Source organism: Salmo trutta, chromosome 37 (genome assembly GCF_901001165.1).
Source record: "Salmo trutta chromosome 37, fSalTru1.1, whole genome shotgun sequence".
NCBI lineage: Eukaryota > Metazoa > Chordata > Actinopteri > Salmoniformes > Salmonidae > Salmo > Salmo trutta.
Genome location: NC_042993.1, coordinates 32,883,156 through 32,905,722, shown reverse-complemented (window position 1 = coordinate 32,905,722; position 22,567 = coordinate 32,883,156). Strand labels below are relative to the sequence as shown.

The 22,567-nt window shown below is 46.0% G+C and overlaps 1 protein-coding gene across 2 annotated transcripts in view; it reads right to left on the bottom strand.

Annotated features, from left to right (window-relative positions):
- Positions 1-22,567, bottom strand: part of mms22l (MMS22-like, DNA repair protein) — a 32,937-nt gene that overhangs the window by 3,143 nt on the left and 7,227 nt on the right. For both annotated transcript variants that reach the window (XM_029738147.1, XM_029738146.1), the window contains 13 exons: positions 20,500-20,613; positions 20,198-20,374; positions 19,897-19,965; positions 19,680-19,799; positions 19,283-19,518; positions 15,364-15,870; positions 3,642-3,838; positions 3,180-3,330; positions 2,572-2,711; positions 1,877-2,022; positions 1,039-1,198; positions 529-674; positions 126-337 (listed from right to left, as the gene is read on the bottom strand). In XM_029738147.1, the coding sequence (XP_029594007.1) occupies positions 126-337; positions 529-674; positions 1,039-1,198; positions 1,877-2,022; positions 2,572-2,711; positions 3,180-3,330; positions 3,642-3,838; positions 15,364-15,870; positions 19,283-19,518; positions 19,680-19,799; positions 19,897-19,965; positions 20,198-20,374; positions 20,500-20,613 (2,375 nt within the window). The remainder of the gene's footprint in view (positions 1-125; positions 338-528; positions 675-1,038; positions 1,199-1,876; positions 2,023-2,571; positions 2,712-3,179; positions 3,331-3,641; positions 3,839-15,363; positions 15,871-19,282; positions 19,519-19,679; positions 19,800-19,896; positions 19,966-20,197; positions 20,375-20,499; positions 20,614-22,567) is intronic.

Genomic DNA, 22,567 nt, shown 5'->3' with positions numbered 1-22,567 from the left:
ATTAGGATGAAGTTGCTCCAAGGTCAGTTTGACTTCGCATTCCCTTACCTAATTATTTGGGCAGGGTTAACTCATCCTGGATCTGTGCCTAAGAGCAATCTCTACCCAGAGCGTCAGAATCCTACCTGATCACCTGCAGGATGCTCCTTCTCAGTGCTGCCCCACGTGGGGTGGGCGTGGCCTCGCAGGCCGCCAGCAGCACCGGGTGATTGGCTATGGCCCCAACCGATGACGTGGCAGGCAGGAAATGGTCAAGGTACTTGGAGATGACATCCCGGAGCTGCTTCTTCAGGTAGGCGCCCTGAGACTGAGACATACTGGTTGCTATAGACAGACCCTGGAGGGGAGGAAAGGAGAGACAGAGAGAGAGGTCAGTTAGTATAGTATTATTAAGGCTCACGGAAAATACTTCTGGATTTTTCTTCAACCCTGCTAGTACTTTCAGAAGTATCCAAAGTGGAGTAGTCAGTAACATCCTCTTTAGGTAGAGGGAGTGTGTGTTGGCGGGTGTGTGTGCATGCGGCCCACCTGCAGGTAGAGGGACAGGTTGTCCCTCAAGGCCTTGTCCAGCCCAGACAGAGAGTTAGGGAGGAGCAGCCCGTTGACAATGTTGAACAGCAGCTGCTGGGCCTTGGAGGTGGCCAGCAGGGGACTCCAGTGCTTCACAACGCACCCTGAGAACACACACACACACACACACACACACACACACACACACACACACACACACACACACACACACACACACACACACACACACACACACACAACGTGTTTGAGGCGATAGGCTCGAAGCAAGTCGCTGGGCAGAATTGCTAATCCTGATCATATCCTGATCCTCGTAAACACGCCGATTCCTTCTCACCCAATACCAAATTGACCTCTAGCCAATATCTTTTCTATGTACTTGTAGAGATCTGAAATGATTGGATAGGTATAAGCAATATGGCTATAGCTCCACCTTACACCTATCCAGTCCTTAGAGAGTCACAACAGCCTAAGGGGATAGGGGCAGACCTCAGTGATGCATACACCCACCCACAGCCCAGTAGGCCAGCAGCAGCCCCTCCTGAGGACTCTTATTGACCAGGTAGTGTTTGATATACTTCATGATGTCCCCTGTGTAGTCCAGAGCACGGGTGGCCATGGCAGAACGCTCAGACAACACCTGCAGCCCACTGTACACACGCCCCACAGCCTGAGAGAGAAAAATACAAAGCGACAATGTATTTAAGCTGTATTTGTATGGAAATGCAGACTTGCCTTTCAGCGTATGCTGTTGATATATACATGTTAATGCCAAAATAAAGGAAACACCAACATAAAAGTGTCTTAATAGGGCATGGGGCCACCACAAGCCAGAACAGCTTCAATACTTCTTGGCGTAGATTCTACGAGTGTCTGGAATTCTATTGCAAGGATGCGACATTCTTCCAGGAGAAAATTCCATTTTGGAAAACGCTGTCTCAGGCACCGCTCCAGAATCTCCCATAAGTGTTCAATTGGATTGAGATCTGGTGAGTGAGACACACACACCCTTTAAACCCCCTTTGCTCATTTGAGACCCCTCTTTCAAAGTCACTGAGCGCTCTTCTTCTAGACATGGTAGCCAAAAATAATGGGCAACTGGTCATTTTTCATACATGACCCCTAAGCATGATGGGATGAATTGCTTAAATAACTCCGGGACCACACCTGTGTGGAAGCACCTGCTTTCAATATACGTTGTATCCCTCATTTACTCAAGTGTTTCCTTTATTTTGGCAGTTACCTGTATGTATCGTGCATGTTGCAAATATCTTTGTGCACATGCGTGTGTGAGATGACAAGCTACCCTGTTACACTGTGTGTGTGTGTGTGTGTGTGTGTGTAGTACCTTGATGAACATCTCCAGAGCAGACCTGGGCACTAGCTTGCTGCCGGCTCCAGGCTGCATCCCGGCCCTCTGCAGTATGGAGTCCACCTCAGGGAGCCTTAATATGAGCCTAGTGAGCTCCGACAGCTGCTCCTCCAGAGCCCTGCCTGGAAGAAGTCAGTAACACGTCAGAAATAAAATCACACATGCCACTTAGCAGACACTTTTATCCATTTACACATGTATCCCAATTCTGATCCTTTGCCCAATTTATTGGTAAAATATCTGATCTGATTGGGCAAAATATCAAAATTGGGCTGCCTGTGTAAATGCTGGCCATTTTTAGAATGTGTATTAGTTCCTTATGGGACCTGAACCCACGACCTTAAGTGTTTCTAGCGCCACACTCTTTCCAACTTGAGCCACACATAGACACACTTTACATCTCCACAACAAAACACTGAAATAAACTTACAGAAATACACATACTTAAAAAAGGGAAACTAATGGGAAGTGATCATAATATGGTAATAGACAAGAAGTGTAAGTGTAGTGTTTTAACATGGCCTAACTTACTGAGGATGTCTTTCCATTGCTGACTGCTGAACGGAAACCAGTGAGGCCTGGCCAGTGTGTGCACGCATGACTACGTCTCTTCGGATAAAAGCGTTTGATAAATGGTCGGATGTCCAGGGTTCTAGGTTGAGGTTCTGTACCTGCTCTGCTGTCGGTGCCATCTGGGTTCTTGTGGATGTGCTGCTGCAGAACACAGCGGAACCAGGCTCTCACAGACAGGGTCTGGGCTGAGGCCGACACGGAACCTCCACAGCCGGAGCTCACCGAATACACCAGCTCACTGGGGAAGAGAGGTCAGTTTGACATAGAACAGACAACAAATATGTTTAAGGGAATCACAAGTTAGAGTAAGGTGAGGCACAGAATGTATAATCTTGATGGAATAATTAGTTATTGTTTGGGATGAAAGGTGATTTGTAGATCAGTGATTCTGTGCAGTCTGACCGCAATGTAGCGGATCTCAATCTCTATGTTCCACCGGAGCAAGGCTCTGCGCAGATGCGCTAATCTGTATAAGGGAGGCTCACCTGATGGATAGTAGTTTGGAATGCAAAGGTGATTTGTAGATCAATGATTTTGTGCAGCACCTTGCTCAGAATGATCCTTTCGGATGTGTGCCACCACACATGGTTCATATTCATTAGTGCACTCCGTAGCAAAGTGTTTTGCAACAGAAAATAAAAACAAGCATTTCTATTGGACAAGTTCAGACTCTGCTTACTAGGGTAATGTACTGGAGTAATGTTACCTGTTCTGGAGCAAGTGGGGTAGGTAGCGAGTCACTAGCAGGGGGTGAAGCATGTCGTCCCAGCTGAAGCACTGCATGATGGACTGGATGGGGTTGGGCTGGAGGTCTTGGGGGGCAGAGCTAGGAAGGTCAAAGGCCAGCAGTGTAAATCCTGGAAAAGAGAGTCAACATTCATACCACGTTACCTTACGGAAACTACCATGGAAAATAAGTTTGAGAGAGTCATACTGTAATGGAAAGATTTGTCACTGCATGGTCAACAGAAAGCAAAGATGCAAGATGTTGAAAGTAAAAGAACTGACGAGAGAGAAAGAAAGCGAGAGAAACAGTGAGACAAGGGCAGACAGTGTATATTATCTTATGAGAAAGACAATTGTTAGTGTGTGCAACCCATAGTGTGAAATTGTTGTACACAGTGAACATTTATCCTCCTCCCTCCTACTCTCTGTGTGAGCCTCTGACCTGCGGCAGCATCAGCCAGCTGGGAAGGAGGGGTGTTGGAAAGGCGCAGGCTGCGGAGGAAGGGGAAAAAGTGGGCCCAGAGAGCTGCTGCAACCGCTAGGTGGCGGTCTTTACCCACGCTGGCATTGGGAGGAGGCATCCAGGCACCGGGGGGACATGTTGAGTGGCCAGGCTGGACATTGCGCTGATGGACCCTCCTGTAGGACACACACACACACACACACACACACAGGAGAGAAACACACACCAATAACATCATTATTCAACAGAACCACAGCATCTCCCTCTCCTTCACACCACCTCCATCTATACTCCACTTCCTTCCTATTTCACATTCTCTCCTCCCCCTTCTTCGCTCTCTCACTCTTCCCATCTCTGGGGGGGGGGGGGGGGGTTAGGTCATGCGGTGCAGTGTCGGGTAGAGAGAAGCAGGGCAGGGCAGATCCCCTGTACAGACTGGGCTCTGGCTGCTGTGTCTGCCTGACCCCACAGCGGCTGGCATTAGCCCAGATAAGCAGCTGAAGGAGCTGTAATCTCATTTAGACTGGAGATGATCCTCCTGTCCCCTCATTCGCCCGGATGGAGCAAGGGAGAGAGGGATGGAGGGGAGGGAGGCAGGGGTGAGTACTGGCACCCCCTCAGCTCCCCTTGCACTCCCCACTCGTCTCTCACACATGCACACACACTCTGCCTGCGCCTTCCAGCAAGGTTGCATCTAATCCAGAGAGAGCTGAGACAATCGATTAGAGTCTGAATTCATTAGCCTCGTTACTATGGCGGAATGGGCCTTTCACACCCATCAAGGCTCATTGTACAAGACATAGTCAGAGACCCCACTTAATCCTCCCCACTGCCGCTTCTTATAGCTGTACACACACCATTAGAGACCCCACTTAACCCCTCCCCCAAATGTAGCCACTATCACACACACACACACACACACACACACACACACACACACACACACACACACACACACACACACACACACACACACACACACACTGACTTGCCACTCGGACAGCTGATGAAACTGTGGGTTTGCACAACCGATGCATTTCTGCACAAACTCTCAGAAACCGTCTCAGGGAAGCCCATCTGCATGCTCGTCGTCCTCACCAGGGTCTTGACCCGACTACAGTTCGGCGTCGTAACCAACTTCAGTGGGCAAATGCTCACCTTCGATGGCCACAGGCACGCTGGAGAAGTGTGTTCTTCACAGATGAATCCCTTTTTCAACTGTACCGGACAGATGGCAAACAACGTGTATGGCGTCATGCGGGCGAGCAGTTTGCTGATGTCAACGTGGTAAACAGATTGCCACATGGTGGCGGTGGGGTTATGGTATGGGCAGGCATAAGCTACGGACAACAAACACAATTGCATTTTATCGATGGCAATTTGACTGCACAGAGATACCGTGTCGAGATCCTGAGGCCCGTCGTTGTGTCATTTATCCGCCGTCATTACCTCATATTTCAGCATGTCGCAAGGCTCTGTACACAATTCCTGGAACTGAAAATGTCCCAGTTCTTCCATGGCCTGCATACTCAACAGATGTTTGGGATGCTCTGGATCAACGTGTATCACAGCGTATTCCAGTTCCCGACAACAACCTCTGGCAGTCTATGGGGGTGCCACAGGGTTCAATTCTCAGGCCTACTCTTTTCTCTGTATATATCAGTGATGTCACTCTTGCTGCGGGTGATTCTTTGATTAACCTCTACGCAGACGACACCATTCTGTATACATCTGGCCCTTCTTTGGACACTGTGTTAACAAACCTCCAAACGAGCTTCAACGCCATACAACACTCCTTCCGTGGTCTCCAACTGCTCTTAAATGCTAGTAAAACGAAATGCATGCTCTTCAACCAATAGCTGCCCGCACCCGCCCACCCGACTAGCATCACAACTCTGGACGGTTCAGACTTAGAATATGTGGACAACTATGAATACCTAGGTGTCTGGCTAGACTGTAAACTCTCCTTCCAGACTCACATTAAACATCTCCAATCCAAGATTATATCTAGAATCGGTTTCCTATTTCGCAACAAAGCCTCCTTCACTCATGCTGCCAAACACACCCTCGTAAAACTGACTATCCTACCGATCCTTCCGATCCTTGACTTTGGCGATGTCATTTACAAAATAGCCTCCAACACTCTACTCAGCAAATTGGATGCAGTCTAACACAGTGCCATCCGTTTTGTCACCAAAGCCCCATATACTACCCACCACTGCGACCTGTATGCTCTCATTGATTGGTCCTCGCTACATATTCGTCGCCAAACCCACTGGCTCCAGGTCATCGATAAGTCTTTGCTAGGTAAAGCTCCGCCTTATCTCAGCTCACTGGTTACCATAGCAACACCCACCCGTAGCACCAAAGCCAACACCACCTTTGGCCGCCTATCCTTCCAGTTCTCTGCTGCCAATGACTGAATCACTGAAGTTAGAGACTTATATCTCCCTCACTAACTTTAAGCGTCAGCTGTCAGAGCAGCTTACCGATCGCTGCAGCTGTACACAGCCCATCTAACCAACCAACTACCTACCTACCTACCTCATCCCCATATTTGTTTTTCTGCTCTTTTGCACACCAGTATTTCTACTTGCACATCCTCATCTGCACATATACAGTTGAAGTCAGAAGTTTACATACACCTTAGCCAAATACATTTAAACTCAGTTTATCACAATTCCTGACATTTAATCCTAGTAATAATTCCCTGTTTTAGGTCAGTTAGGATCACCACTTTATTTTAAGAATGTGAAATGTCAGAATAATAGCAGAGAGAATGATTTATTTCAGCTTTAATTTATCACATTCCCAGTGGGTCAGAAGTTTACATACACTCAAGTATTTGGTACCATTGCCTTTAAATTGTTTAACTTGGGTCAAACATTTCAGGTAGCCTTCCACAAGCTTCCCACAATAAGTTGGGTGAATCTTGGCCCATTCCTCCTAACAGAGCTGGTTTAACTGAGTCAGGTTTGTCGGCCTTCTTGCTCGCACACGCTTTTTCAGTTCTGCCCACAAATGTTCTATAGGATTGAGGTCAGGGCTTTGTGATGGCCACTCCAATACCCTGACTTTGTTGTGCTTAAGCCATTTTGCCACAACTTTGGAAATATGCTTGGGGTCATTGTCCATTTGGAAGACCCATTTGCAACCAAGCTTTAACTTCCTGACTGATGTCTTGAGATGTTGCTTCAATATATCCACATCATTTTCCCACCTCATGATGCCATCTATTTTGTGAAGTGCACCAGTCCCTCCTGCAGCAAAGCACCCCCACAACATGCTGCCACCCCCGTGCTTCACAGTTGGGATGGTGTTCTTCGGCTTGTAAGCATCCCCCCTTTTCCTCCAAACATAACGATGGTCATTATGGCCAAACAGTTCTATTTTTGTTTCTTCAGACCAGAGAACATTTCTCCAAAAAGTACAATCTTTGTCCCCATGTGCAGTTGCAAACCGTAGTCTGGTTTTTTTATGGTGATTTTGGAGCAGTGGGTTTTTCCTTGCTGAGCGGCCTTTAGGGTTATGTCAATAAAGTACTCGTTTTACTGTGGATATAGATACTTTTGTACCCGTTTCCTCCAGCATCTTCACAAGGTCCTTTGCTGTTGTTCTGGGATTGATTTGCACTTTACGCAGCAAAGTACGTTCATCTCTAGGAGACAGAACACGTCTCCTTACTGAGCTGTATGAGATCAGGTCTTGGCTGATTTCTCTTGATTTTCCCATGTCAAGCAAAGAGGAGCTGAGTTTGAAGGTAGGCCTTGAAATACATCAACAGGAACACCTCCAATTGACTCAAATGATGTCAATTAGCCTATCAGAAGCTTCTAAAGTCATGACATAATTTTCTGGATTAAAGGCACAGCTGTTTAAAGGCACAGTCAACTTAGTGTATGTAAACTTCTGATCCACTGGAATTGTGATACAGTGAACTAAAAGTTAAATAATCTGTCTGTAAACAATTATTGGAAAAATGACTTGTGTCATGCACAAAGTAGATGTCCTAATGGACTTGCCAAAACTATAGTTTGTTAACAAGAAATTTGTGGAGCAGGTGAAAAACGAGTTTTAATGACTTCAACCTAAGTGTATTACTTTGCCACTATTGGCCTATTTATTGCTTTACCTCCTTACTTCATTTGCACACACTGTATAGATTTTTCAATTGTGTTACTGACTGCAAGAATGTTTATCCCATTTGTAACTCTATTGTTTTTGTCGCACTGCTTTGCTTTGTCTTGGCCAGATCGCAGTTGTAAATGAGAACTTGTTCTCAACTGGCCTACCAGGTTAAATAAATACAATTTAAAAAATATCCAGCAACTTTGCACAGCCATTGAAGAGTAGGACAACATTTCACAGCCTGATCAACTATATGTGAAGGAGATGTGTTGCACTGCATGAGGCAAATGGTGGTCACACCAGATACTGACTGGTTTTCTGATCCACGCCACTACTTTTTTATTTTTTTAAGGCATCCGTGAGAAACACATGCATATCTGTATTCCCAATCATGTGAAATCCATAGATTAAGGTCTAATGAATCTAAATAAATGAACTGATTTCCTTATTTGAACTGTAACTCAGTAAAATCTTTTTAAATTGTTGCATGTCGTGTTTATATTTTTCTTCAGTGTAGTTAAGACATACCATAGACTACACCGGTAGAATGCGTTTGTTGTTATTGTCGGCTAATCAAAAGGGGCTCCATGTGTAGATCTTTAAAATCGACGCAAAGTTGTGATACAGTGCCTTAGACCACTGCACCACTCGGGAGGCCCCGTTACCATGTTTTTTAAACATTTTTTAGATATTTTTTCAGATATCCAGATAGTATTTCAACTATCATATTATTGTAATAGTGAAAATATTTAAAATACTCATCCATAAAAATAAACAAAAATAGCTTCTAAGCAAAGAGGAATTTCTCAAGAAACAATTTTGCAAGGACTGTCTGGGAGTGGGTCTGAGTGAAGAGGGAAAAACTGAAAACTAGCAGTTATTGCCTGAGAGGTTTGGAACTCTTTCTTATTGGTCTATTAACTAATGTAATTAGGCAGGCCAAAACAGGCTGAAATTTCAGGCGGTATTTTCAAACAGCTCTTACACTAAAACGGCCATTTTCATTCTTTTCACAATTACAAAGTATTATCCAACCTCGGTGTGGAAATGCATATAAAACAAGGGAAAATGATGTTTATGATTGCACTGGGCCTTAAATAATGACAGGGGAAAACAACTAATGCCTCCCACCACCTCCATAATGCCCATCCACTGCTCCTTAAGAGAGAGACTCAAGGTCCAATGGAGGGCCAAGGTGTAGGGGCGTAGGGTCTAGATACGGAGGACAGCACTTCATTAAGATCTCAGATAATTGTCCACCACCCGCCCCCCCAATATAATACTGAATGTGTACCACTGAGACCTCACACACACACACCCTCTGGCGACACAGGGGTCTCAAGCTCCCACGCGCAGGATCATGGGAAGGAATGAAATGTGAGGAATTAGCCTCCTGGTTGGCTGTTGGGCGGGCGGGCGGCCTTGGCGACGGCCATCCGAGTCAGTGGTTGTCAAACACACACACCTACCTCTCGGTCGCAGCCTCTGGCGGGATAATTCTCTTAACGTGTGCAGATTCCGCTCTGCTCTTAATAAACATAATGACGGCGAGGCACAATTTGCAGGACTACATAATTACCTGTTAATTGTGTCACTGAAAACGCATTAATCACAGACATACCAAGTACAGCCAGGAAGGAGAATTAAGCGTAATTTGGCAGGATGAATTCGAGAGAGCGCTTTTTTATTTAGTTAAATGGGTCAGCATGATCTCAGCCATAACACTGTCCCCTTTGGGAGTTTGTGCAAATGAGTGCCCTCCAACCCCGAGATATGATTTTCCAAGATGGCGTAGCAGTTCAGACGTCCTGTCGTGTCTCGTGTATATATATATATATATATATATATATATATATATATATATATTTACATATTTTTTTCTTCACTTATCTTTTTACATTTTTTTATTCTAAATACTCAACCTCAAAGCACTCTCCTGCAACCCGCCTCATCAATTTAAAAAAAAAAAGAAAGTATTATTTACCTCATCTGAATTCCACGACAGAAGCTAGCCAGAGGTTAGCCATTTTCACTGGCTAACGTTGAAGTTCAGCTAGCTACGGTTAGCTGTCCTCAGCTATCCATCAGCTCGAAAAGCTATCGCCAGTTTTTGTACAGCGCGACTCAGACCAGAGCATATCGGACCTATTCTCTCCTTTCCTCGATTTCTACCGCAGGCTCTGGACATTCACACCTGGATCTTGCAGCTAACTAGCTGCTACCTGAGTGACTATTGGCAACGTCGGTCACGGAATTAACACACATTATTACGGAGCTAGCTAGCTAGCCAGCTGAAGAGTTCCGTCAGCCACTCGTGGGCTATTCCTGAGCTAGCCAGCTGAAGTGTCTCCTGGGCTACAACTCACCTATCCTGACCCGTTTTACTGCCGATGCGGAGCCCCATTGGGTCTTCACGACTGGATCACCGACGTTATCTGCCCGAGGGAGTTGTCCAACTGGCCCCTCCGTCGCGACGTAACCTGATCGCCCATCTGCGGCCAGCTAATCGTTAGCTGTCTTTTCGGCTGCGATCTGAATAGGTCTGTCGGACACTTTTCTTGGGCCACTATAACTAACTATTTTGCCTACTTGGACAGGTCCCCCCTTCCACACGGAACCCCACTAACCCACAGATGGAAACGCACGAGGCGGCTAAAAACAGACCTCCCTCCCATCTTCCACCAGCTTGCTACCTATGGCCCGGCTAGCTGTCTGAATCTCACTGGACCCTCTGATCACTCGGCTAAGCATGCCTCTCCTTAATGTCAATATGCCTTGTCCATTGCTGTTCTGGTTAGTGTTTATTGGCTTATTTCACTGTAGAGCCTCTAGCCCTGCTCATTATACCTTATCCAACCTCTCAGTTCCTCCACCCACACATGCTATGACATCCTCTGGTTTCAATGATGTTTCTAGAGACAATATCTCTCTCATAATCACTAAATGCCTAGGTTTACCTCCTCTGTACTCACATCCCACCATACCTTTGTCTGTACATTACACCTTGAAGCTATTTTATCGCCCCCAGATACCTGCTCCTTTTTCTCTCTATTCTGGATGTCACAGACGACCAATTCTTATAGCTTTTAGCCGTACCCTCATACTTATTCTTCCCTGCTCCTCTGGGGATGTAGAGGTGAATCCAGGCCCTGCAGTGCCTGGCTCCACTCCTACTCCCCAGGCGCTCTCTTTTGATGACTTCTGTAACCGTAATAGCCTTGGTTTCATGCATGTTAACATTAGAAGCCTCCTCCCTAAGTTTGTTTTATTCACTGCTTTAGCACACTCTGCCAACCCGGATGTCCTAGCTGTGTCTGAATCTTGGCTTAGGAAGTCCACCAAAAACTGTGAAATCTTCATCCCTAACTACAACGTTTTCAGACAAGATAGAACGACCAAAGGGGGCGGTGTTGCAATCTACTGCAGAGATAGCTTGCAGAGTTCTGTCCTGCTGTCCAGGTCTGTACCCAAACAATTTGAACTTCTACTTTTAAAAATCCACCTCTCCAAAAACAAGTCTCTCACCGTTGCCGCCTGCTATAGACCCCCCTCGGCCCCTAGCTGTGCTCTGGACACCATATGTGAACTGATTGCCCCCATCTATCTTCAGAGCTCGTGCTACTAGGCGACCTAAACTGGGACATGCTTAACACCCCAGCCATTCTACAATCCAAGCTTGATGCCCTCAATCTCACACAAATTATTAATGAACCCACCAGGTACAACCCCAAAGCCGCAAACACTGGCACCCTCATAGATATCATCCTAACCAATGTGCCCTCTAATTACACCTCTGCTGTTTTCAACCAAGATCTCAGCGATCACTGCCTCATTGCCTGCACCCGTAATGGGTCAGCGGTCAAACGACCTCCACTCATCACTGTCAAACGCTCCCTGAAACATTTCAACGAGCAAGCCTTTCTAATCGACCTGGCCCTGGTATCCTGGAAGGATATTGACCTCATCCCGTCAGTAGAGGATGCCTGGTTATTTTTTTAAAATGCCTTCCTCTCCATCTTAAATAAGCATGCCCCTTTCAAGAAATTTAGAACCAGGAACAGATATAGCCCTTGGTTCTCCCCAGACCTGACTGCCCTTAACCAACACAAAAATATCCTGTGTCGTTCTGCATTAGCATCGAACTGCCCCCGCGATATGCAACTTTTTAGGGAAGTTAGAAACCAATACACACAGGCAGTTAGAAACGCCAAGGCTAGCTTTTTCAAACAGAAATTTGCTTCGTGCAACTCCAACTCTAAAAAGTTCTGGGACATTGTAAAGTCCATGGAGAATAAGAACACCTCCTCCCAACTGCCCACTGCACTGAGGATAGTAAACTCTGTCACCACCGATAAGCCCACTATAATTGAGAATTTCAATAAGCATTTTTCTACGGCTGGCCATGCTTTCCACCTAACTACCCCTACTGCACTCAACAGCACTGCACCCCCCACAGCTACTCGCCCAAGCCTCCCCCATTTCTCCTTCTCCCAAATCCATTCAGCTGATGTTCTGAAAGAGCTGCAAAATCTGGACCCCTACAAATCAGCTGGGCTTGACAATCTGGACCCTTTCTTTCTAAAATTATCTGCCGAAATTATTGCAACCCCTATTACTAGCCTGTTCAACCTCTCTTTCGTGTCGTCTGAGATTCCCATAGATTGGAAAGCAGCTGCTGTCATCCCCCTCTTCAAAGGAGGTGACACTCTTGACCCAAATTGCTACAGACCTATATCCATCCTACCCTGCCTTTCTAAGGTCTTCGAAAGCCAAGTCAACAAACAGATTACCGACTATTTCGAATCCCACCGCACCCTCTCCGCTATGCAATCTGGTTTCAGAGCTGGTCATGGGTGCACCTCAGCCACGCTCAAGGTCCTAAACGACATCGTAACCGCCATCGATAAGAAACAATACTGTGCTGCCGTATTCATTGACCTGGCCAAAGCTTTTGACTCTGTTAATCACCACATCCTCATCGGCAGACTTAGTAGCCTTGGTTTCTCAAACGATTGCGTCGCCTGGTTCACCAACTACTTCTCTGACAGAGTTCAGTGTGTCAAATCAGAGGGCCTACTGTCTGGACCTCTGGCAGTCTCTATGGGGGTACCACAGGGTTCAATTCTTGGGCCAACTCTTTTCTCTGTATACATAAATGATGTCGCTCTTGCTGCTGGTGAATCTCTGATCCACCTCTACGCAGACGACACCATTCTGTATACTTCTGGCCCTTCTTTGGACACTGTGTTAACAACCCTCCAGACGAGCTTCAATGCCATTCAACTCTCCTTCCGTGGTCTCCAACTGCTCCTAAACACAAGTAAAACTAAATGCATGCTCTTCAACCGCTCGCTGCCTGCACCTGCCCGCCCATCCAGCATAACTTCTCTGGACGGTTCTAACTTAGAATTTGTGGACAACTACAAATACCTAGGTGTCTGGTTAGACTGTAAACTCTCCTTCCAGACTCACATCAATCATCTCCAATCCAAAGTGAAATCTAGAATTGGCTTCCTATTTCGCAACAAAGCATCCTTCACTCATGCTGCCAAACATACCCTCGTAAAACTGACCATCCTACCAATCCTCGACTTCGGCGATGTCATTTACAAAATAGCCTCCAATACCCTACTCAACAAGCTGGATGCAGTCTATCACAGTGCCATCCGTTTTGTCACCAAAGCCCCATATACAACCCACCACTGCGACCTGTATGCTCTCGTTGGCTGGCCTTCACTTCATAATCGTCGCCAAACACATTGGCTCCAGGTCATCTACAAGACCCTGCTAGGTAAAGTCCCCCATAATCTCCGCTCACTGGTCACCATAGCAGCACCCACCTGTAGCACGCGCTCCAGCAGGTATATCTCTCTGGTCACCCCTAAAGCCAACTCCTCCTTTGGTCGTCTCTCCTTCCAGTTCTCAGCTGCCAATGACTGGAACGAACTACAAAAATCTCTAAAACTGGAAACACTTATCTCCCTCACTAGCTTTAAGCACCAGCTGTCAGAGCAGGTCACAGATCTCTGCACCTGTACATAGCCCATCTTTAATTTAGCCCAAACTACTACCTCTTCCCCTACTGTATTTATTTATTTTATTTATTTTGCTCCTTTGCACCATATTATTTATATTTTAACTTTTAACTTTCTTCAAACTACAAATCTACCATTCCAGTGTTTTTCTTGCCATACTTTATTTACTTTACCACCATGGCATTTTTTTGCCTTTACCTCCCTTATCTCACATCATTTGCTCACATTGTATATAGTCTTATTTTTTTTCTACTGCATCATTGATTGTATGTTGTTTTACTCCATGTGTAACTCGGTGTTTTTGTATGTTGTCGAACTGCTTTGCTTTATCTTGGCCAGGTCGCAATTGTAAATGAGAACTTGTTCTCAACTTGCCTACCTGGTTAAATAAAGGTGAAATAAAAATAAATAAATAAAAAATGCGATGGGGAAGTTTCTTGAATTAGCGAAGCTAACGAGATATGCCGCGTTACGGGAGCCTGGACAGAAATATGAGAAGAGCACACTTTAGTGATAGGGGGAAAAAAAATCTACAGTTACATATCAGGATTTTTTTTAAACGATATATATATATATATATATATATATATCGTATCGACAATATCGCACAATTCTTTTTTATATCGTATATGCACTTAAGTAGCGTGATTCTGTATCGTGAGGTCCCTGGCAAATCCCAGCACTAGCACACTTAGTGTTTCACCTTGGAGGTGTGTGTGTCTGTGGGAATGTGTGCATGTATACACAGGAGAGTCAAAGCAAGCACACACTCATATAAAGTTATGAGTGAGGATTGTTGCAGGCTGGCAGCTTACTGCTTCACTAGCGCTGACTCAGGGTAATCCAAACTGAACAACAACACTGTAGTGGTCCGATCCATTCAGATACCACCAGACACCCTCTCCCTCCTGACGCCACTGTCCTACCCTTTTACTTCTTCTCTCACCAAACAGGCACAGGTGAAACAGGTGTCTTTCTCTCTAAACCTTTGACCTCTGATCGGGTTGTCCGTGTAACACACACCCTTGGCCCGCCGATGAACTCACCCAGACTCGTCTCCACTCTCCACATACTCACGACCTGCCGCTATACCCATGGTGACCGCACTGGGGCCTCTAGAGGCCGTAACTATACTCAAGCCTCTGCCAGCACCTGCTGAAGGTGACCTGGGGGCCACGGGGTCCCAAGAGACAGAGAGGGGCCTCCGTACACAATGGATGGGCTGGGTTTACCGTAGGGATGGAGGGGGGGGACAGAGGACAGCACAATCCTGCCTTTGTAGGTGTCAGTACTGGGGCCTGACTGACCCCTTTACTGCTTCTAGATCTCAGCATTGATCGGTAGGGGTAGGAGTTTTTTCACGTGATCATGCCAGCAAAAACTCCAGGCTCTAGTTGTAGGGTCTAAGGCCAATGCCTAAAAGCATGTCTGTCTGTCCGTCACTCCGTCTGTCTGCTCGTCAATGTGTAGAGTGTGTGTGGGCATTTGTGTTAAGTGTGTCTCAGTGAGTTGCTGAGTGTTTGTCCCCCCTCACTCACCGTAGCTCCCTCAGCACGATCTGCAGAAAGCCCAGGGCAGAGCTCAGCTCCGACTGGCGGCAGGCAGGCAGCAGCAGACCGAACCCCTCGTTGAGTAGCTTCTCCTCCGACAGACCGAGACTCGCGCTCGTCTCAAACACCTCGGCCACACCCTCAAGGTAGGACCCCAGGGGGCCCCAGAGGGCCAGGCGGCGAGACGGTTCTGTGGTCTTCAGGTAGAACTCCCTGGCTGTCTGAGAGAAGGAGGAGGCCAGCCAGCTAGCTTGGGCCCCCACATCAAGGCCCCTCTCCTGGAAGAGCAGTAAGAGAGCCAGCTGGCCCCTCCACACCAGGCTCCGCTGGGCAGGGGGGGAGTCCGGAGGGAGCAGGCCCAGCAGCTCACAGGCCCGGCCGGCCACGTCTTCCAGCTCGGCCTGCCGGGCCACCACAACGAACAGCAGCAGGAAGTTCATCAGCCCAGCCTCGGAGAGTTCCTGCATCCGTCGCTGGTGGAACTTGGAGTACACCCTGGAGAGGTGTGAGCGAGAGAGATGGATGAGAAACAAGGGACATGAGTTTCCATTGGTCATAAGATGAAGAGATAGTAATGTCACAGTTCAAATTGAGTGTGTGACATATTATTCATCTTTCACTGAGACTTTGCATTGCTCTAGTCAAGATCAGACTGCACCGCCCAAACCAAAATTCAAGTCTTCAAATGTTTATGGGTAGATCTCCCCACCCGCACCTTCCTCCATCACTCCTTCTCTGGTGCTGATGAGAGGCATGCCAGGTGTGTGTGTGTATGAGAAAAACACCCAGCGCATCGTTGTTAGATCCTACGGGCACTGTGAACAAATGCCTTTAGAGATCATGATAAAATGTCAGACACTCAGCAGTAGGCACGCAGTCACCCTCTCCGCAGTCAAACCAATCTACTGCAACACCAGTTAGGAGATCAATAACTACCACACACACACCACCCGGGGCTGTGACGGTCATGACATTTTGCCAGCCGGTGATTGTCAAGCAAATAACTGCCGGCCTCACGGTAATTGACCGTTAATTTAAATAAAACACATTTAGCATCTCCTGGCTTTCATGCATAGCCTACAAGCCACTGATGCAGATCTTTGAAACATCTACAGTACCAGTCAAAAGGTTGGACACACCTACTCATTCATTTCTACATTGTAGAATTATAGTGAAGACATCAAAACTATGAAATAACACACATGGAATCATGTAGTAACCAAAAAAAAAGTGTTAAATCAAAATATATTTTATATTTGAGATTCTTCAAAGTAGCCACCCTTTGCCTTGATGACAGCTCTGCAAACTATTGGCATTCTCTCAACCAGCCTTTTTTTATTTTACCTTTATTTAACTAGGCAAGTCAGTTAAGAACAAATTCTTATTTTCACTGACGGCCTAGGAACAGTGGGTTAACTGCCTTGTTCAGGGGCAAAACAACAGATTTTTACCTTGTCAGCTCAGGGATTTGATCTTGCAACCTTTCGGTTACTAGTCCAATGCTCTAACCACTAGGCTACCTGCCGCCCCCATGAGGTAGTCACCCGGAATGCATTTCAATTAACAGGTGTGCCTTGTTAAAAGTTAATTTGTGTAATTTCTTTCCTTCTTAATGTATTTGAGACAATCAGTTGTGTTGTGACAAGGTAGTGGTGGTATACAGAAGATAGCCCTATTTGGTAAAAGACCAAGTCCATATTATGGCAAGAACTGCTCAAAAAAGCAAAGCGAAATGACAGTCCATCCTTACTTTAAGGCATGAATGTCAGTCAATCCGGAAAATGTCAAGGACTTTGAACGTTTTTTCAAGTGCAGTCGCAAAAACCATCAAGCGCTATGATGAAACTGGCTCTCATGAGGACCGCCACAGGAAAGGAAAACCCAGAGGTACCTCTGGTGCAAAGGATAAGTTAGAGTTAACTGCACCTCAAATTGCAGCCCAAATAAATGCATCAGAGTTAAAGTGACAGACGCATCTCAACATCAACTGTACAGAGGAGACTGCGTGAATCAGGCCTTCATGGTCGAATTGCTGCAAAGAAACCACTTCTAAAGGACACCAATAAGAAGAAAAGACTTGCTTGGGCCAAGAAACGCGAGCAATGGACATTAGACCAGTGGAAATCTGTCCTTTGGTCTGATGAGTCCAAATTTGAGATTTTTGTTTCCAACCGCTGTGTCTTTGTAAGACGCAGAGTAGGTGAACGGATGATCTCCGCATGTGTGGTTCCCACCGTGAAGCATGGAGGAGGTGTGATGGTGCTTTGCTGGTGACACTTGTGATTTATTTTGAATTGAAGGCACACTTAACCAGCATGGCTACCACAGCATTCTGCAGCAATACACCATCCCATCTGGTTTGCGCTTAGTGGGACTATCATTTGTTTTTCAACAGGAAAATTACCCAAAACACACCTCCAGGCTGTGTAAGGACTATTTGACCAAGAAAGAGGGTGGGGATGGAGTGCTGCATCAGATGACCTGGCCTCCACAATCACCCGACCTCAACCCAATTGAGATGGTTTGTGATGAGTTGAACCGCAGAGTGAAGGAAAAGCAGCCAACAAGTGCTCAGCATATGTGGGAACTCCTTCAAGACTGTTGGAAAACCATTCCTCATGAAGCTGGTTGAGAGAATGCCAAGAGTGTGCAAAGCTGTCATCAAGGCAAAGGGTGGATACTTTTGAAGAAGACTGGTACTGTATATGTTTGATTTGTTTAACACTTTTTTGGTTACTACATGATTCCATATGTGTTATTTCATAGTTTTGATGTCGTCAGTGGGTTAAACTGCCTTGTTCAGGGCAGAACGACAGATTTTTACCTTGTCATTCGATCTAGCAACCTTTCGGTTACTGGCCCAACGCTCTAAACACTAGGCTACCTGCCTAGTGGTTAGAGAAAAGAAAAACAGCAGTGGGAAATGGATTTATAGTTTGTCTGTAACAGGTTGGGAGGCTTTTTCCTGTGTTTTCTGTCTGTCAGACAAACAGTCCGTCTGTGTGTTTGTTTATCCTGGACAGCTTTTTCCGGAGGCGAGCAGATGCTCACGACTCCCAGCATAAGAGATCAGCGCTCTCCCAGTCGATCCCATTAATGCAGCCACCACAGGCCTCCCACGGAGCCAGCAGGAACACTGCCGGAACGCCGTAAGCACGCCCCGGCTCTTCTCGAGGGAACTGGAGCAGAGAGAGGGAGAGGGGGTGTTCTAATCTGGACCAGGCCCAGCCCAGTCCAGTCCCTGCCAGCAACCTTCCTGCCGCTGCCCACCCCCATCCGTGCTGGAAACCAACACGGCTTCGTTAAGGGGAATTAACCGCCATGCTCGTTAGCTAATTAGCCTTCATGTCTGCGGAGCGGCTGAGCACGTTCCAGACAGAGGGAAGTCATTAGGTGGATTTATCCTCCTCGCTGGCGCCCAGCCGGGCCCGTCCCAGGCCACGTTCTGATGTTGGGATCCATGGGCTTGGATGGGCTTATTGTCTTTGGTCTCCCCCAGAAAGAGGAGCCATAACTGGGGGAGTTTGGGAAGCAGCTGTGGGTTTTATGTGGGGCTCAGTGGGACTAGGCTGGTCTCGACTGGGAGGAGAGGAGAGGCAAGTGGAGGTTCCTCCCGAGACACCTGCTTTCCCTGGGAGTCTGAGCAAATAGCAAAGCCTCAGAGAGGGGCTGTGCCACACCTGGCAGGCACAGACACGTCAAGATCAAGGCACAGAGAGTCGTGTCTGTGAATGTGGACTCACCTGTCCCCCTTGGGGGTATTATTAGTATTTCATATCAACATAATATTGAACTAAACTAGTTTAGCTCCATTTAAAGAGTACCATAGGGGTTTAACTGGCCTCCTTTTCTGTACCCCTCCATGTTACCCATCCCCCCCACACACACACACACACACATCCCTCACCTGCCCTTGATCTGCCTCCAAGGGGCGCCACCTGCGTTCTCCTGGGCCAGGTAGAGAGCCAGCACTCTGAGGAAGATGTGAAAGGAGTTGGCTGAGCGGTACAGCTGGGTGTGGCCGGAGGAACGAAGGGGGGAGGGGGAGCAGCAGCTCCGGGCCTGGTCCAACAGGGCCAGGGGAGTTCTGCTCACGCTGCCGAGCCCCGACACCCCTAACCAGGGCACTGTGAACGAACCGCTCTGAAGGGAAGGGGAGAATGTAATTGGGATATTTTAGGGGGGATTAATGGGCACATAATTCTGCTGTATATAATAATAGAATAACATCTCATACACATCAAACATACTGTACATTACATATTGTCCATGTTTTAGAGTGGTGTGTTAGAGGTATTCTTTACCAGGTTTTTGCTGTAGTACTCCCAGAGTGTGGTGACAGTGCTGTTGTTAGGTTTCCACAGCAGAGACAGACTCAGGCAGCAGTGGACGTGCATTCTGATCTGATCCTCCTGTAGCGCTCTCTGCAACACACACAGACCAATCAACAAACTAATTATAACTGTACACACAAACCATGCACCCATCCATAACCCATATCCTCTTTGAGCGAGAGCCTACCTTAGGGTTACGGTTACAGGTGGACTTGAGCAGCTCACCCACAAAACTCCAGTTGTCCTCCAGCTGTTTCTGTGAGACCAGAGCATACATTATATTACCAACAAAACATAGTCTAATAAGCTTGGCAAGAAGTCAAAATTGCAGGGGATGCGATCGGGACAAATCAGGATTTTGACCGTTTCAACTATAAATGGAGGACACATTTCAGAAATTCAGCCATATCTGATTAATCAGGAAAAACCACACCCCTTTACAGTTTAGGACATCCCTCTTTATAGCCCCCTAATCTCAGGTAGATTACCTCGTTTTGGAAGGCCCCGTTGCGGCTGTATTGTCCCAGCTCAGCCAAGTGAGTGACAAGCCACCAGGTGAAGCCCAGAGGGTCTTTACAGTGTGTAGGGAGCACACCGTACTGCTCTGCTACAGGCTGGCTACTGATCAGAGACCGCAGCAGTTTGTTCATGTAGTTCCAGAAAGACTGGAGGAAACACACACAAGTGAACACACACACACACAGTTGTAAATACAAACACCATGTCAAATTTGATTCATTGCAGTGGTCACCGAATCATAGAGTTACATCAACTGTGAATGTGTGTTCACCTGTGTGTGTAACACTTTGCTCCTGTGTTCCAGTAAGTGTATAAGTAGTATCCACAGCTCTTTGGTGCAGGTGCAGTGGTAGTGATGGCTGGTCAGGGCCTCAGTAGGCCTTACCTAGAACAGAGGAAAGAGTTAGTAGCCTCTTCCGAGGGTATTCCTAACTCTTACGGAGATGTAAATGTTGCCTGTAGGCTTTAAACTACCTATCAATTTCACCCTTTCCAGGCAGTATTATAACCGTATGAAAAGTTATTAGGAATTTGTTTTTCTTCACACCCAACTCTTAGACACAACCACATTGCTTACATCCGCCATGACAGGCTCATTGTCCACCCTCCCTCACAGAAGCCTGGAAGGGATGAGAGAGCCAAGCCTATGGGTTCGTAGCTTCAACCCTGCAGCACACACACCAATTGATTAATGGACTGCTGAATGCATTTTATTTATTTTTTATCTTGCTTTGTTTGCTCTTTTCACTATGATGTCTATCTCTGATAAGCTACCAAGGAAAGGGCTGAAAATAGCCCATATTAATATATGTAGCCTTAGAAATAAGGTTCATGAAATCAATAACTTGCTAACATCAGATAACATTACTAGCCATTTCTGAGAGTCACTTGGATAATTCATTTGATACAGCAGCAGCAATACAGGATATAACATCTATAGAAGAGACAAAAATGCTTATGGGGGAGGTGTTGCTGTATATATTCAGAGCCATATCCCTGTAATGCTTACAGAAGGTCTTATGTCAAGTGTTAATGAAGTGTTGTGGTTGCAGGTTCACTTGGCTCATCTAAAGCCTTTTCTTTTGGGGTGTTGCTATAGGCCACCAAGTGCTAACAGTCAGTATCTAAATAATGTGTGTGAAAAGCTTGATAGTGTATGTGATGTAAACAGAGAGGTCTACTTTCTGGGGGACCGGAATATTGACTGGTTTTCATCAAGTTGTCCATTCAAGAGGAAGCTTCTTACGTTAACCAATGCCTGTAATCTGTTTCAGGTTATTAATAAACCTACCAGGGTGTTTACAAACACTACAGGAACAAGATCATCCACATGTATCAATCACATTTTTACTAATACTGTAGAACTTTGTTCTAAAGCTGTATCCGTACCCATTGGATGCAGTGATCACAATATAGTAGCTATATCCAGAAAAGCCAACGTTCCAACAGCTGGGCCTAAAATAGTGTATAAGAGATCATACAAAAGATTTTGCTGTGACTTATGTGGATGATGTTAAAAATATATGTTGGTCTGATGTGATTAATAAGGAGCATCCAGACCCTGCACTTGATGAATTTATGAAATTGTTTCTTCCAATTATTGATAAACATGCACATGTTAAAAAACTGACTGTTAGAACTGTTAAGGCTCCATGGATTGATGAGGAATTGAAAAACTGTATGGTTCAAAGAGATGGGGCAAAAGGAGTGGCTAATAAGTCTGGCTGCCCATCTGACTGGCTGACTTACTGCATATTGATTACTTCATTGGCAAAGTGGGCAAACAATGAACAGTGAGCCAAGAAAACAATTAATCAAAGAAAATATTAGCATGTTTTTATTTTGTAAAGTTAGTGTGGGATTGTTATTGATCAATAATGACAAACCTCCTGGCATTGACAACTTAGATGGAAAGCTACTGAGTATGATAGTTGACTATGGACACTCCTATCTGTCATATCTTTAATCTGAGCCTAGAGGAAAGTCTGTCCTCAGGCCTGGAGGGAAGCCAAAGTAATTCAACTACCCAAGAGTGGTAAAGCGGCCTTTACTGGTTCTAACAGCAGGCCTATAAACTTTCTGAAAGCTCTTAGCAAACTGTTGGAAAGAATTGTGTTTGACCAAATACAGTGCTATTTCTCTGTAAACAAATTAACAACAGACTTTCAGCATGCTTATAGAGAAGGGCACTCAAAATGTACTGCACTGACACAAATGACTGATGATTGATTGAAAGAAATTGATAATAAGAAGATTGTGGGTCCTGTACTGTTAGATTTCATGCAGCCTTTGATATTATTGACCATAACCTGTTGTTGAAAAAAAACTTGTGTTATGGC